This window comes from Dermacentor andersoni, chromosome 3 (genome assembly GCF_023375885.2).
Source record: "Dermacentor andersoni chromosome 3, qqDerAnde1_hic_scaffold, whole genome shotgun sequence".
In the NCBI taxonomy this organism is placed as follows: Eukaryota; Metazoa; Arthropoda; class Arachnida; order Ixodida; family Ixodidae; genus Dermacentor; species Dermacentor andersoni.
Window position 1 is genome coordinate 72,521,608 of NC_092816.1, and position 16,075 is coordinate 72,537,682.

The following is a 16,075-nucleotide window of genomic DNA, read 5'->3' on the forward strand; positions in this document are numbered from 1 at the left end:
CTGAAATAGCTGCATGTCCACTCTGATTTATGTCTGCGCCACGAGATGCTGCCACCAACGCGCTTGTTCATCTCTACGTTTGCGGAGGCAAAAACGCTATACTGTCAACGATATCGGTCGGTACGTCGGTCGGTCAAACTCCCTGAGGGGCTACATAGCCGCACTGATGGAAAATGAGCTTTATAACCTACAATGCTAAAATTAAAGGCATATGCAAGGTGGTCATTTTCTCTTTGCGTCCACATTTATTACAGATTCGGTCCCGGAGCGTTTTTATCTTATCAAGTGCGCAGACCAAGTCACAGTTCCACCGTGGCTCAAAACGAAGGCGCGTTTTTAAATCCATGTTAACTGCCTACCTGCGCAGATGACAGCCAAATGATGTCCGTTCTGAAGCAAGCGGCGGACATGTTCATGCCCTGCATAGAAGCCCTCTACCACACGCCCATGCATGGCAGCATTCTTGAGCAGGTGAGCCCGTGAGCATATTGGAAAGTTATTCACCCTTGACGGCGCTCGCGATGAGACAGTATGCCTGGTACTTCAGCAAAGGCTGTAAATAATTACAATATATATATATATATATATATGTGTGTGTGTAGTTCCAGCCTGCATCGAAATGCGGCGGCTGGAAACTGAACACGCGACATCGTTCTCAGCTGCACAGCACCGTAACCACTCAGTCAGCGTGGTGGAAAGATATCTGCAAAAATCACAAGTGCAACGCCGGTGCGTTTAGCGGCAACTTTAGGGGCTGACATCGGTAATACTGGTACGTACTATAAATAGGGTGTTTCACTTGAGCCAACGTTTAAAAATATGCCAATGCTACGTAGCTGGACAGAACCAAGGTAACGTTGTCTGCCGTGGCTTGGAGATACTCAATATTTTGCATTCCGCCTGATTATATAGTTAGTCCTAATTAATTATTAAACTTATCAAATACTATACTTAAGTGAAGATTGTCGATGAGAAAATTGTAGAACAACATGAAAAACTCCCGATACAGCTTTTTGTAGCTCAATACGTGTTACATTAAGGTGTTTTTCCAAGCGTGAGAAGAGCCCGCGAATACACGCAAAATTGCCGCGCAACTGGCCCCTTGAGGCACTTTGCGTGTATTCGCGGGCTCCTTTCATACTCGGAAAAACATTTTTATGTAGCGCGTATTGAGGAACAGAAAGCTGTATCGGGAGTTTTTCATGTTGCTCTACAATTTTCTCATCGACAATCTTCCACTTAAGTATAGTATTCGATAAGTTTAATAATGAATTAGGACTAACTATATAATCAGGCGGAATGCAAAAAAAATACTTTGAGTATTTCGAAGCGACGGCGAACAAAATTATCTTGGTTCTGTCCAGCTACGTGGCATTTGCATATTTTTAATGTTTGGCTCAAGTTAGGTGAAACACCCTGTATACCCTCGGGGTGCCTATAACGCAGTTATGTCTCCTGAGCACTAGCTACCTTCTATTCAAAAGTGTGCCCCGAATCGATAGAATAAATTTATAAATTTCATTATTTAGGGATTAATAAGTAACCATTACAGCACTTGGGATGTCGACCAGCGCGGATGTAATGCCGCCGAAGGATAACCCCTTTATTGCAGCCTGTTTAGGAATTGAAACCCTTTTGCCCAGACAATTTATAAACTGCTTCCCCCCCCCCCCCCAGTCGCAGACTTTCCCTCTTCAGAAAAAAAAAAATGGCAAGACAAGATCGAGAGTTAGTGAAGCCGTTGTAGGGCAAATAAAAAAAAACACAATAAACGGAAGACCGGATACCCTCGTTGTGTTGGTGCTTGCGGTTTGGTTTGGTTGGTGTGCGCTGCAGTGATTTCATTAGGTATATCAATCGGCTTGTCCAAAATAAAATTATTTTAACATCACGTCTTCTGTTAACGTCACAGTTATAGAGTAGTGACTGCTTTTTTCCGCACACCAGAAATATTAAGCGAGTACAAGAATGAGATTGTGTAGCGTCGCACTACACACTGACGTTACACGTGGGTCAATACGCGAGCCGCGCTTCAACGTTTCACCGCATGAAATCATGAGCGGCATGTGCCGGAGAGGCAGAGCGCTCAGTGTATTTCAAGACTGATCGAGCTTAACAACGTGTTCTTTAACCAGGAAAAGAACTTAATGTTACGCAATGTCACGTTATACTGCGGTAAGGCTGTGATGGTAAAAATAAGAAAAAAAAAGAAGAAACATACATCAGAGGGGAAAATATGTAAGAGACGGTAAACGACTATTTGAAGTCAATGAATGAAGTGCAGTTTCAAAGAGAGCTATTTATTTAACAATAAAAAAGAAACTTAGCGTTTAAGGCCTCAAAAATAGCATATTAAGGTTATATCGAAGGAGATAACGTGTTCTCTGCTTTTCCACGCAATTACTGAGTATAATTAGTATCATCCCGCGAGGAGCTGAACAAGGACTGAAAATGCCAATTTTTCTCCGTGTTTTTAAACGAAAACGTGCTGTTTCACGATAGTTGTGCTTACAGGGACATTAAAGATGAAAAAAGAAATTATTTAGGCTGTAATAGCAAATTAAACTTCCACAATACGAATAAAAGCCTCTCGTACCATGAGAAGAAGGTTGGCACAGTAAAATCTCGTTAGAACGAAGTTGAAGGGACAGCCAGATTTACTTCGTTATATTCGTCATTGTATGTACTGCAGTATGAGTGTACATGGGACTTTGAAGGAGAACTTCACTTAAATTCGCTATATTAATTATTTTCTTATGTGCCGTTTCGTTATAAAGAGGTTTTACTGTGAGTCAGGGAGAACAGAAAAGAGGCAAGAACGAAAGATGGGTGGCGCTGACGTCTTGAAATTGCCACGCCAACTCATGGTTGATTTGGCTGGCATCTGTTTGGGCTTACTTAATATTTTATCGGCACATTTTATGCTCCGTTAAAGTCTGTATTCGAGAAGTTATTAATTTCTTTTATGTATGCGCCCGTGTTTAAGCGTGTATGTGTGTGTGGGCGTGCACTGTTTTTCTTGTGCATTGTCTTGCCGAGTGCGTCAGCATCAAGACCCTCCAGGTTGTTCCTGGGCACTTTAATAAACACATTTTATTTATTTATTTATTTATTCCATACATTGTGTTCCAAGTGAGTCAAACACTGAAGTTATCAACTTTCATTAACGTTTGCTGTGCCCAAAAAGGGCTAAATACGAAAAATAAAAAAGAACTGAATTTCATGACGTCACAATGACGTACAAGGCACCGGAGTCAGTGCGAAATTTAAGAAAAAATCAACTTTGACACCTAATTTTATATTTTAATAACTAACCTATTATTGCGCCCTTAACCGAGAAAGAGTTTTGAAATAATACTGTATCAGTCTAAACTGGCGTATATAGTGCTTATCCTATTGTCCTTTTAAGTACGGCACCATTGCGAGCAAGAAAAGCAACAACAGACAATAGTAGAAGTAAGTAGTCAGAGCATTAGTAGTTGTAGTAGTAGTAGTAGTAGTAGTGGTACTCAGAAGAGGAGCAGGACAAGAAATAGAGTGCGTCTTCAACCTCGTTTCCGATTCCTGCGCGAAGGAGTGTGGGACGGGCTCCCCAGATTTGGGAGGCGAAAACCTGCCGCATTAACGCTTGTCGCCCCGCAAGTCACCAGGAGGCAGGCGGTTTTGCATAAAGGCGCACGACAACGACAAGCACGCGTGCACGCGCGACGCGTGCCGCCGCCGCGTGTTTTGAAACATGCGCAATGCGCGGCAAGCGTTCTCCCCGCGTTGTTGCCCCTGGCCTTTCTGCGCAACATCCCCGCCGTGAAGGTCGAATTAAGCAAAATTAGGCCGGACGCGAGAAGGCTTAGCCAAACGTGCGGCTAGACGCCTTTTTCGCTGCGCAGTGGCCTTGACCGGCGGCGACGTGTGGCAGAAAGGGTCCGCGAAACAGCAGCGTCGCAGACGAGAAGACAACATGCACGCAGGACCAAAAAGAATAAAAATAAGAATAAAGCGGGCCGCGCGGTTTGGCAATGCTGACACACATGTCTGCGACCCGCGCGACACTGCCGTGAGTGCGATTCTCGGGCGTGCGGTCTGCCAAGTTCACCCGGGCAAATCGCATAGCACGCGCTTGACGTTGTTGTTAAAGAGGGTCTGTCGGCATACGAGCATCCTTGCGGCGAAAAAAAGAATAAACAGGTCCGAGGAAAGGCGAAGCATAGCTAGCTGTCGTCTTAGAAGCAAGACGAAGCGCACTTCAACAAGCTCATTCACGGACGCGCTGGTGGTGGCCAGCATCAATGAACGGGCGTATCGCCGCAGATCTAAACCGATTATGCAGCATTCCTAAAGCTCAGAGGGCTTCTTGTTTGCTGCAAGACGCAGTTGTTTACATATGCCATTCCCAATGGAAAACGAACTTAAATGAGCTATATTTCTCATTTGCCTCTTAAAAAACAGAAAAACAAAAGGAAAACTCGTGCTGCAGGCGCGGTTAAGTGAAATACTTTGGTATTATGCACTTCTTTTCCTCGTGTGTTTAAATATAATTTGGTTTTAGTCATGTCATCATCGTCATCATCGGCCTGGTTACGTCCACTGCAGGGCAAAGGCCTCTCCCATACTTCTCCAACTACCCCGGTCATGTACTAATTGTGGCCATGTTGTCCCTGCAAACTTCTTAATCTCATCCGCTCACCCTAACTTTCTGCCGCCCCCTGCTACGCTTCCCTTCCCTTGGAATCCAGTCCGTAACCCTTAATGACCATCGGTTATCGTCACTCCTCATTACATGTCCTGCCCATGCCTATTTCTTTTTCTTGATTTCAACTAAGATGTCATTAAGTCGCGTTTGTTCCCTCACCCAATCTGCTCTTTTCTTATCCCTTAACGTTACACCCATCATTCTTCTTTCCATAGCTCGTTGCGTCGTCCTCAATTTAAGCAGAACCCTTTTCGTAAGCCTCTAGCTTTCTGCCCCATACGTGAGTACTGGTAAGACACAGCTGTTATACACTTTTCTCTTGAGGGATAGTGGCAACCTGCTGTTCATGATTTGAGAATGCCTGCCAAACGCACCCCAGCCCATTCTTATTCTTCTGATTCCTTCAGTCTCATGATCCGGATCCGCGGTCACTACCTGTCCTAAGTAGATGTATTCCCTTAGCACTTCCAGTGCCTCGCTACCTATCGTAAACTGCTGTTCTCTTCCGAGACTGTTAAACCTTACTTTAGTTTTCTGTAGATTAATTTTCAGACCCACCCTTCTGCTTTGCCTCTCCAGGTCAGTGAGCATGCATTGCAATTGGTCTCCTGAGTTACCAAGCAAGGCAATATCATCAGCGAATAGCAAGTTGCTAAGGTATTCTCCATTAACTTTTATCCCCAATTCTTCCAGGTCTCTGAATACCTCCTGTAAACACGCTGTGAATAGCAATGGAGAGATCCTGCCTGACGCCTTTCTTTATTGGGATTTTGTTGCTTTCTTTATGGAGGACTATAGTGGCTGTGGAGCCGCTATAGATATCTTTCAGTATTTTTACATATATACGGCTCGTCTACACCCTGATTCCGTAATGCCTCCATGACTGCTGAGGTTTCTACAGAATCAAACGCTTTCTCGTAATCAATGAAAGCTATATATAGGAGTTGGTCATATTCCGCACATTTCTCTATCACCTGATTGATAGTGTGAATATGGTCTATTGTTGAGTAGCCTTTACGGAATCCTGCCTGGTCCTTTGGTTGACAGAAGTCTAAGGTGTTCCTGATTCTATTTGCGATTACCTTAGTACATACTTTGTAGGCAACGGACAGTAAGCTGATCGGTCTATAATTTTTCAAGTCTTTGGTGTCCCCTTTCTTATGGATTAGGATTATGTTAGCGTTCTTCCAAGATTCCGGTACGCTCGAGGTCATGAGGCATTGTGTATATAGGGTGGCCAGTTTTTCTAGAACAATGTGCCCACCATCCTTCAACAAATCTGCTGTTACCTGATCCTCCCCAGCTGCCTTCCCCCTTTGCATAGCTCCCAAGACGTTCTTTACTTCTTCCGGCGTTACTTGTGGGATTTCAAATTCCTCTAGACTATTCTCTCTCACATTATCGTCGTGGGTGCTACTGGTACTGTCACGTATAGCTTATCAAACAAATTATTATCTATTTCCTTGGCGATTAGGCTCATTTTCGGCGCTGTTATGTTGCATTTCCACAAATACTAATGATATCATCATGCTATTGTGCATCAAGTTGTAACTTAATTGTAGCTGCTTTCAATGGATATTTTAATGTGTTTTCAATCTGTCAACAGAAATCATCGCTCAAAGTTTTTGGAAAGCTTTTATCTGAGATTTTAAAGGAGAATTTTTAAAAATGTGGACAGAGAGAGAGAGAGAGAGAGAAGGAGAGAGAGACCGACGAAAGTAAACTAAAACAAGCAACCAAATTCAACCACTGTAGCGCTTCCGAAAGGGTGTCCTAGAGATTAGGTCCATTGTCTTGCTCCTCAGTAGGTATCACACTGAGCGTTTAGATGTTTTTCCAGTGAACGGAGTTTCCTCAGGGACCCCATAGCACGCTCTTTATACACACTGGAACTACGCTTTCTACGCGCTCAAAAATTTCACAGCACGGTTGCCCATTAAGCACCGTTTACTAGCTTCCACGTACTCGATCGGACGAAGTCAGTGAGCTCCTCTCTGAAAGCAAGCTGTCCTAGTTAAACATATAACTACTTCAGCGAGACCTGTCCGGTAATATGATGTTGGTGAAGCAGCACACTCAAAAGAAAAAGAAAAGGAACAAAAAAGAACGTTCACAAAAACAATAATGATGAGGACATTCACAGGCACTGATTATTCATGTCTGCGTGAACGTGTTTCTTCAAAGTGCGCTGCTTCACCAAAATCATGGATCACCATGGTCAGCACTTAATAACAAGTACTTCTTAGTACTAGAATATGCGGATTTGCACAGGATGTGTACAAGCAGCAAGAGATCAGGCAGCTAGCAAGCTCTTGCAGAAGATTGGGCTGAAACTGCGTCACGTGCTTCCATGAATTTGAGATGGAAATCTTTTACGCTGTACGCGTGCTGTTGAAGCATCAGCAAACGAAAGTGACGGACCCACACAGTGGAAGAAAGTAAAATTGACTGTCGATGTTAGTGGTGGTGGTGGTGGTGGGGGGGGGGGGGGGGTAAAACTTAAACAACTCGCACTACAGAGCGCGCGCTGAAATGTATTAGTTACGAGGCATCGATCGTTAAAGCGGCGTGTAAACCTGCAACCAAAAGTCAATTTGCAATTTTCCTCGCGCTTGACTTGATCACACGATACGAAACTCCCATAAACCTGCTCAGCACCCTCACCTCACATTGTACAGTAAAATGATTAATAAGTTTGGTGCTAGAGAAATATGCAAGTATTTGGCTGCTTGATGTTTAAGCTGTTTAGCAGTGTAGTGCCCCAGGAAATGCTCCATGTTGCTCAACAGCTGGGTGCTTTATACTCAAAAGTAACGTTACCATTGCTTCATCGTGTTTCAGCCATTGAAATGAACTTTTATTGTAGTCTTTGATGTCGTTATTATTATATTATTATTATTATTATTATTATTATCATTATTATTTCAGTTCTTTTGCGAAGCGATGTATGATTTGTATTGATTTCCTACACGATATATCGTTTAAATTTCGACTATTCTCTTGGGTTCGCCTTACGCCTGATTGGGTAGTAGACGATTAGGGAGTCGGTCAGGCATTACTTGCATACTAAATTAGCTAGCGAAGTGATCCCCTAACAAGACTGATATTATTGGGCTAGTCGGTCGAAATGGACATTGAACGGCAGCGCAAACCACGCGCGCGCACATACAAGAAGAAGGATCACGAGATACATCAGTGCCGTGTTTCGTTGTCCCTCTTCTCCGTGTAAGTATGTGGTAATTGCGCTGCTGTTCAAATATCGTTCGATAAGGCACCCTAAATCGCATGCAGTATGATTACCTCGTACGCACGCAACATCGCGACCACTCTATTCGAACCGGCGCATACTTCCCTTAAATTTCCCTTTACGGAACCGTAAAAGAAGCAGTGTGCACAGCTAGTGTCGTCAATGGCTACGGTGCGGTGATGGCCAACAGGCAGCGTTTACCGGCGTGGCCATTAGAGAGTTTGAGATTAGGGGTACGGAAGGCGTTGGGAACTCCTAATATAAAACTCTCTATTTAACTGCACAGCCAACTCGTGGCCTATGCGGAACGATGGAAATTTGCTTAGAGCACGCACCAGAAGGGACCGCTCTGCGTATGCTCTGCCCAGTCACTTGTCGCCTAGCAACGGAGACGCGCCTCTGCCGTATAAATCGAACACCTCTAAAACGAACGCCTGTATACAACGAAATGACCTGTACAACTGAGAATTGATTGTGTCCCGGCCAAATTTCCTATCTTTCATGTGCACTGTAAAGGCATCTATAACGTAGACAACTGCAACGAATCTGCTTGCGTAACGAAGGAAATTACGCGTCCCCGACGGCGAACGTGTCGCTTTACAACGAAACCGACGTCGCCGTACCATCGCTATCCTCCGCAGACGTCTCCATGGTGCGCTCTGAGCTAGCGCGAAGGCAGTGTTGGTGACGCCCTTGACTAGCGCACGCCGATGTCAAACGAATGTATATAACGGGTGTTTCAGCGAACATTTTCCAAAATTTTTAAAAATTTCCTGTGACAGAAAGCACAATTCTAGTCCATGAGCCGGTCTATTCGAAGAGGCGGATATGCAGAAAAAATTGAAATAATTAGTAAATTTTTATTGATTATTCTATTAAACAATGTTTTAGCTCATTATCTTATGGCAGATATTGCAATTTGCACAGTCTAGCCGAGGACTTCGCAAGGCGAATCCACTTGGAACGAAGTCTCAAGATAACACCAGTTTCGAGATATTAATTCCCGAACCTTGTGGACAAATGCACTGGCGTTCCAGTTACTTTTGTGCTTCAACGCATCAAACGACGTTTTGTTAAGAAAGTGGATGGAACCAAAGTGCATTTCTTACCTCAAGTCTGACGGCGCGTATCTCGTAAATGGTGCCACCCAGACAATTATCTTGAAGTGGATATGCCTTACATTCTCACTTGCTAGAATTTGCAAATTGCGATATGGGCCATAAGGTAATTAGTTAAAAATAAGTTAGTGCCTTTTTGTTAATTAGCCGATTATGTGTTTCAATCTTTCGTGCAAGTAATGGCCGCCTCTCCCAGTGGACTAGCTCATGTACTAGAATTGTGCTATCTGCCACAGGCAATTTAAAAAAAATTGGAAGAGTTCACTGAAACACTGTATAACTCTGCTGCATTGCTCCAGAAGTCGCTCAGCTCGTGCACTGCTTGTTGCGACGCATCAATGCGTGCAACGGCTGACGAAAAGGTCGCAGTTAATGATGATACGCGATGATGTAATCGTAACTGACGACCAACGGCATCTTCAAAGCCATCCACGGCGGAAAGAAGGCGAAATTCAACGAAGGCAACAGTGATATGGAGATGCCGTAAACGATTCAGGAATTTTGACGGCCGGGAGGCGAGATAGCGGCATTCGACGTTCTCCACCTTTATCTTGCGCATCTACAGCGTTTCGCCGCGGAGCACGCTGTGAACCTCAGTGCAATAGCGTTGGCTACAGTGGCACCTTCAGTCAGACAAAATGTGCATAAAAAATTGGCTGCGGCTTAGCTCAGCTAACCCTGGATATGCAAAGCGAAAGCTTGGTTTAGCCTTGTTAAGTCTTGGCTTCACTTGGTTAACCTTTGATTTAGCTGTAAGTATTATACTTAGGTATACAATCATCGTTAAGCCAGTTATGATGGCTGTGCCTAGATCGGTGGCTAGACATGACTGATTAGGCTTGGGTAGACATACATCGTTCGACGGTACGATGCCTGCTGTGCCACAGGGAAACCGCAAGCGCTAGACATGCAAAGAGACACCGCGAACATGTGCAGCGTCGAAGCACTAGCAGACAGGGCGCGAACGCTACACTGATCTCGACGGTGCGACGACTTTTGCATTCCGGACCCTCTCCAGTGAAGCAGTTCGCTGGGCGATATCCGCGCGGTGGTCAGACGCGCTTGGCGACGACGGCTCAAAGCCTCCCGCTCCCGCGCAACGCTCAGAGAAGACTGTTGGCCTCGCAGTCATCCATAGCCAAGCTCGCACTGACTAGGCGAGCGCAGCGCTCCTCTTAGCCAGGCGCGCGGCGAGTCACGTGGTCAGGCGGCGACCAAGCTGCGGACAGCGCATGCACCAAGCCGGCAGCGGCGCTGGAGCTCGGCGCGGCGAGTCACTTGATGCGTTTCCAAGGCTACGGCGCAGCTGCAGCCATATGAAGGTCAAATTGCTGGCGACGGCGAAACTAGGCTCAACGCGGTTAGTAAAGCTTTCGCTTTAAAAAATTCAGCGCCCTCCTACTCTGTGAAGAAGGATGACCAGCGAAGCTGTGTATGTGGGTCCTTTATAAGTGAAATGCACCAGGTTATACGGAATTTCGAGTCCATGGCTGGACGAAGCATACCCACACCAGGGTATGCTTATTTCTGCAGGGATAGATAGAATAAACTTTATTTTCCAACGGATAAGGTGCAGGGAACATAGCGTAAAGAACATTTCGCGCGGAATGGGGCTTATATGACCCTCCCGTACGTGCCCCGTTGAGAATCATTATTGCCAGCATCGAGAGCGTCGCTACAAGAGAGGAAGGAATTCATTAAGAAATAAATAAAGAAAGAAAAAAAGAAATAAAGAAAGAAAGAATCAAACGCCCTATAAAAGCGAGGAGCGCTGAAAGGCTCGATGCAGAAGCCTATATGTTCTGTAGCTCTTGTTTCTATAATTGCAAGTTTGGTTCCTCGTAGCCGGAACATTTGTGTCTGCTGTCGTGTCGCAGTTGCCACAATGTATTATTTACCCTCCTCTCGTCTGACTCTGTGCGTAGGCCGTTCAAGGTATATGCAGAAACTACGACAAGTGCAACGAGGTGAGTAGTTTGCTGTCGTTACGCATGCCTATACATACTTAGTCGTCACTTGACATTTTGCGAGACATTCGGGCAATCGATGCCCGGCATACCTACAAGACGCAACTATATATATATATATATATATATATATATATATATATATATATATATATATATATATATATATAAGAAAGATCATTTTTATCATTTCTGTCATACTGATATTGCCGCACAAGCGCGCAATGATTTCCAATGATTTCAAATTACGATACGCTTCTGTTCACCGTCTTGACTGTTTCACTACGTGCAGTCTCTTTTCAAGAGTAAACGACCTACGTTGCCTCAGACCGCTAGCTGACTACAGGCTGTTTAAGACGGTTTCTTTAATCGGTCACTCGTCTTTCGTTTTTGCGTCTTTTTCTGGCTCGCCATTTACTTCCTCTCACCGTTAGAGTGGCTTTTTTGGTATCGTAGAAGTGTAATGCAGCCGGACGATAAAGATGAATGTTAAGTGAAGCTATATCATTGTGCTTCGAAAACAACAAAAAAGACACTGCAGCCTTTATACGAAACTTCCCAGGCCAAAAAAAAAATGCAACAACAAATAACCGTTGGTGATCGTGCTGCCGTGAAGTGCGTGCTAGAGCTCGCCACGACATCACGGATTTTGAGACCGTCTGCTCTGGCCTAACAGTAACAAATAGACGGCATTCTAAAAAACAAGAAAGAAAACAAATTCTCAACGAAGCATGTTGCGAGGGCTTTCGCCGTTTCGGCGCGAATAAGAAAAATGGAGAGAGAGAGAGAGAGAGAGAAATACAGGGAGAACGAGGGTAGAGGTAGTTAGCCCTAAATTTCCTCCTGTAACAAGCGACATTCTTGCGGCAAATGAATGAATATAGCTTTCCGAATGAATAGAGAGGTTTAGCTCGTCCGGTATTCCGGTAAAACGCAGGCGGACGGGGGATTGGGGCTGAGGCGTTAACTTGAGCGGTCTGCATGGTGCAGCCACCTGGTGGCGCAATGCTCAGACAGACAGAAACAGCTAATATTGCATTCACCGATCTTATTCTACTTCGCTGCTGGAGTAAAATTTCGGCACTGGTGTAATCGTGTTGCTGCCAAAAATTTACACCCGCAACAAAGTAAAATACGCTTAGTTACTGCAATATTAGCTGTTTCTGTCTGTTTGAGCACTGCGCCACCAGATGGCTGCACCATGCAGGACGCTCGCGTTTACGCCTCCGCCTCAACCCCCCGTCCGCCTGCGCTTTACGAGCCCAAGCTGACTTTACGTGTAGCCTTTTCAACGTCTCTTTTACAGAAACGCGTATATTTGCAGCACTCGCAAATCCAGACGTACCTCCGTAAACAAATACGCCGCAGTTTGAAGACGATCTGAGAGTCTCGCTCGGGACCATGGATGAAGGAGAGACGTCAGACAGATTTCACTGTGCCACACGTTGCTAACTAGGACACGAGGGACTAATTTTATCGTTGACTTGGGCAGGTGCGTTCCTCCGAAATAAGCGTCTTAAGCAGCCAGAAGCGAAACTTGGCTTAATTTATCGCATATATTTGAGAGAGAGAGACAGTGAGGCTCTGCGCGATAGAAACGGAAAGATAATGCCGGCGATGTCTTGCTTCGTCTGTCTTTGATTCAGCAACTCTGGCAACGGCTTTTTCTGAAGCTTTTTATTGTTTATTATTGTTTTGCAACTGTCACTTGAGTGTATAACTACCTCAAGTTAGCAGAGCAGTAGACGACGGCGCACAGAGACACGCTAATCGCTGTCTGTAGCTCTTCTTGGCACATAGAACGAGAATGTATTGCTCCTTTTCGTTTTGCAGCTAGGCGAAAGGTGGACTGCTTGCTTCACAGAGATGACCACAGAGTTTTTGGTGAGTGAAGCGAGGCCTACAACTACACTCCCAATGTCTAGAGTAATGAAGAATATTCGCGGAGAGAGATATATATATATGTAAAAAAAGAGCCTCATAGGTTGACCAAGGTCGCGTCCGGTTGGCTATACTCAACATATTTATGAAGAAGCCGTTAAACCAATATTTCTCTAGACTTGGCGAAAGTGTTGTGTTGGGGGAAATTGAGAAAAAGAGAGAAAGGCATAAATCGTCATCCCGTGAAGCTCATACACGACGTCCTCGTACATTTAACCCGTGTTCGCTCCGCTTAATATCCGTATTAGCTGCCATAAAAAAAAAACATGTTTATGTATGCAAACACTGTATCTTGGTCGTTTGGGTCAGGTGCTGTCTCACAGCGTTTGGTGGAGGCCTATTCTGCTTCCGCACCAAGTGAGCGTTTCTGCATAAGGAGGGTACAAGCATACCCTTCCCGGCGCCCGGCGTTTCAGCGGTGCGTTGTTTGGGAGAGGTTCGCACAAACAGCAATGCTTTCTGTGCAAGAATATTTTAAAAAATCACCGCGGATTACGATACTCCCTAATGCGAAATTTGAGCGTCGCTGAACACGTGTTTTCATTTCGGGATATACTCGCTAGCGCGGACAATCCGTCTCGTGCGGCACGTTGCAAACGGAGCGATGTGTGACGCGACTGCCTCACTAATCGGAAGATCGCGAGAGGCGGCGCCTGGGTTACGCGTCGGCGCGGTTAACAGCTGCCGCCGCAGAAGGACATCCGCTCATGCAGCGCTTTGTTTCCATAAAAACGACCCGCGCTACTCTGGCGCCATCTCGTAGCCATCGTCGCCGCAAAACGCCGTCTTGCACGGCACCACGGTGCATGGTATATATTCTTACACCGTGCACGGCACTACGCTTTTCTCCTCACACTTTCGCCATGCCCTCCTCCCCTTTCCACCTCATGGTTCCGCTGCATCCTCCTTCTCCGCTTTCCTCCTCGTGCGCTCTTCTCTATCGCAGTCTTTCATCTGCCGCTGCGCTCCGCGTTCGCTTTCATCCTTCGGTATGTTCGTTCGCTCGGTTACGAGGGACAACGTCCACGCTCGCCGCAGGAACGGGCCCCTAAGAGCTGCGCTCTAAAAAAGCATGCCATACGACTTTCAACAGTGAACTTCGACGAGAGAGAGAGTAAAACATCTTTATTAATAATATTTGAAGGGCGAGAGCAGTGTCCTTAAGATGATTCCGGCGATGTTTCGAGCCCGTTGTATCACAGCTCGGAGGACCTCGGGAGGTCCATCGCGGAGGGCATCGTCCCACAGCTCTTTGTTGCGTAGGGATGGCAATTATTGGCGGCGAGGAGTTACGGAGTCGCCACCTATCGGAAGCGCCTTGCTGGCGTAGTATGAGGGATCACGTGGCGCGCTCCTCATAGGTTTTGCTGTCAGCGCTCACTGAAAACACTACGCGCAAGCTCTCCTGGATATTTCTGTAAGTACTTTCGAAACGAGAGAAGTTTTTTACTGTCTGAATAATAATCTTGGGCAAACTAAAAGCACAGAATCGTTTACAGACGCTATGTCTCTACCGAATACGTACAGCGAACGCCACTGCGCGCAGTCGCCGCGATTGAGTCTCCCGAACCGGCTTCTTGCGTGAAAGGTAGGTAAACGGTGAGAGCAAACTATGTGAAATATGTTCTTATAGTGTTTTTATAACTAAATGGAGCGTAATAGAATGAAGCCTCAATGCAGCGATCGCACAGATTCGCAGCGACCGACTGCGCGTCTGCATGCTTGTCCGCGTACTGTTTCGCTTTCACCGCGTGCGCGTTTACGCGCCGTGCCATGAGCTTTAGGCCGCAGAATATGAGCATTTGACAGTATACAAGCAACCATTGTTGCGTGGGCGCTATCAGAGTTATTCAAAAATAATTTCATTGTAGAGGCTTCGACGCCTACGGGGACTGTGATGTGCCGTCGCGACGATTAAATGTGTTTTTTTTTCTTCTAAATTCTTGGACGTTTCAATATTATTTCTCGAGTTGCACCGCACTGTATGTTTATCGGTGTTCTCAGCGTGCGATTTCCCGCTGCTTCTTTTTTTTTTTGTAATCCAGTGCATTAATCCATAACACAAACATGACCATATGCCATGCTTTTTTTAATGCGCTTCTTACCGCTCCCTTTCCACTCCAGTGAATTTGCCAGTACAGGGTGTCTACCAAGTTGACATTTCCAAATTCCCTGAGTTTTCCAGGTTTTCCCTGAGTGCCATTGCAAAATTCCCTGAGTGATGCAGAGCTATATTTTATGTCAAGACGGGCTGAAACCACGTCGCCCGATGCTGTCACTCTCTAAGCATATGAAAAAATTAAAAAAACAACAACTTAATTCAGTTTGAATACTAAGGAGTAGTGTTTATTTTATTCAAAAAGAGGATAGAAAGGAGGGGTTAGTAAAATGCACAGCAAATAAAATGTCTTCGAAAAAAGTTGCAAATCGAGTTGGATCCGACATCCTCAAATACGAATAAAAAGGAGATGCATACAGAATCAAATACTTTCGAATATGAGCGATTTCTATCAACTGATAGCAAGCTCAGTGATATGAGGCCCGAACTTTGTCACAATTGAGATTCTTTCCCAACAGTTCGTAAGTCAACCTCAACTGTACTGACATGTAATACCTCATGTAATACCCCACGTTGGGGCCTTTGAGGTAATAATAAATAAATAAAAAAAAATAAATAAATACTGTCAGCCCGCATACAACGCCTCAGTGTTGTGTTTCACTGCTTTAAAAAGTTTATTTTGGTTTGGATGAGGGACACCTGCATCTCGGCATCAGCCAACAATTTTTTCTTTAGCTCAAGCTCCTTCAAAACGGAGGCAGCACGCTTCCTTTCCTGTTCATTCCTCAATATGTAGTTTCTTTCTGTTCTTGTCCTCATTCCGCCGCTCGTTCACCCCACGGACCATTTGAAGCATCTTAATTCTTGGTCAGTTGCACAGTCCAAATTCGATTTTTCGAACCCCTTAGGGGCCGCGAAAACGTCCGATAAATCAGCCAGCTGGAAAAAATTAATGCATGTCATTTACTGCCCTTAAGGGGCTCAAACCGCCACAGGCACATTCGAAAACGATCTGAAGGCCTGTCGGTACACGTATTAGGCATAGCGGGGCTC

At 45.2% G+C, this 16,075-nt stretch overlaps 1 protein-coding gene across 3 annotated transcripts in view; it reads left to right on the plus strand.

Annotated features, from left to right (window-relative positions):
- Positions 1 to 16,075, plus strand: part of LOC126545361 (uncharacterized) — a 43,405-nt gene that overhangs the window by 6,638 nt on the left and 20,692 nt on the right. For 2 of the 3 annotated variants that reach the window (XM_055061990.2, XM_050193188.3), the window contains exons 2-4: positions 368 to 471; positions 10,981 to 11,022; positions 12,856 to 12,906. In XM_055061990.2, coding sequence (XP_054917965.1) covers positions 368 to 471; positions 10,981 to 11,022; positions 12,856 to 12,906 — 197 coding nt within the window. The remainder of the gene's footprint in view (positions 1 to 367; positions 472 to 10,980; positions 11,023 to 12,855; positions 12,907 to 16,075) is intronic. The other variant, XM_050193197.3, reaches the window with a different exon arrangement.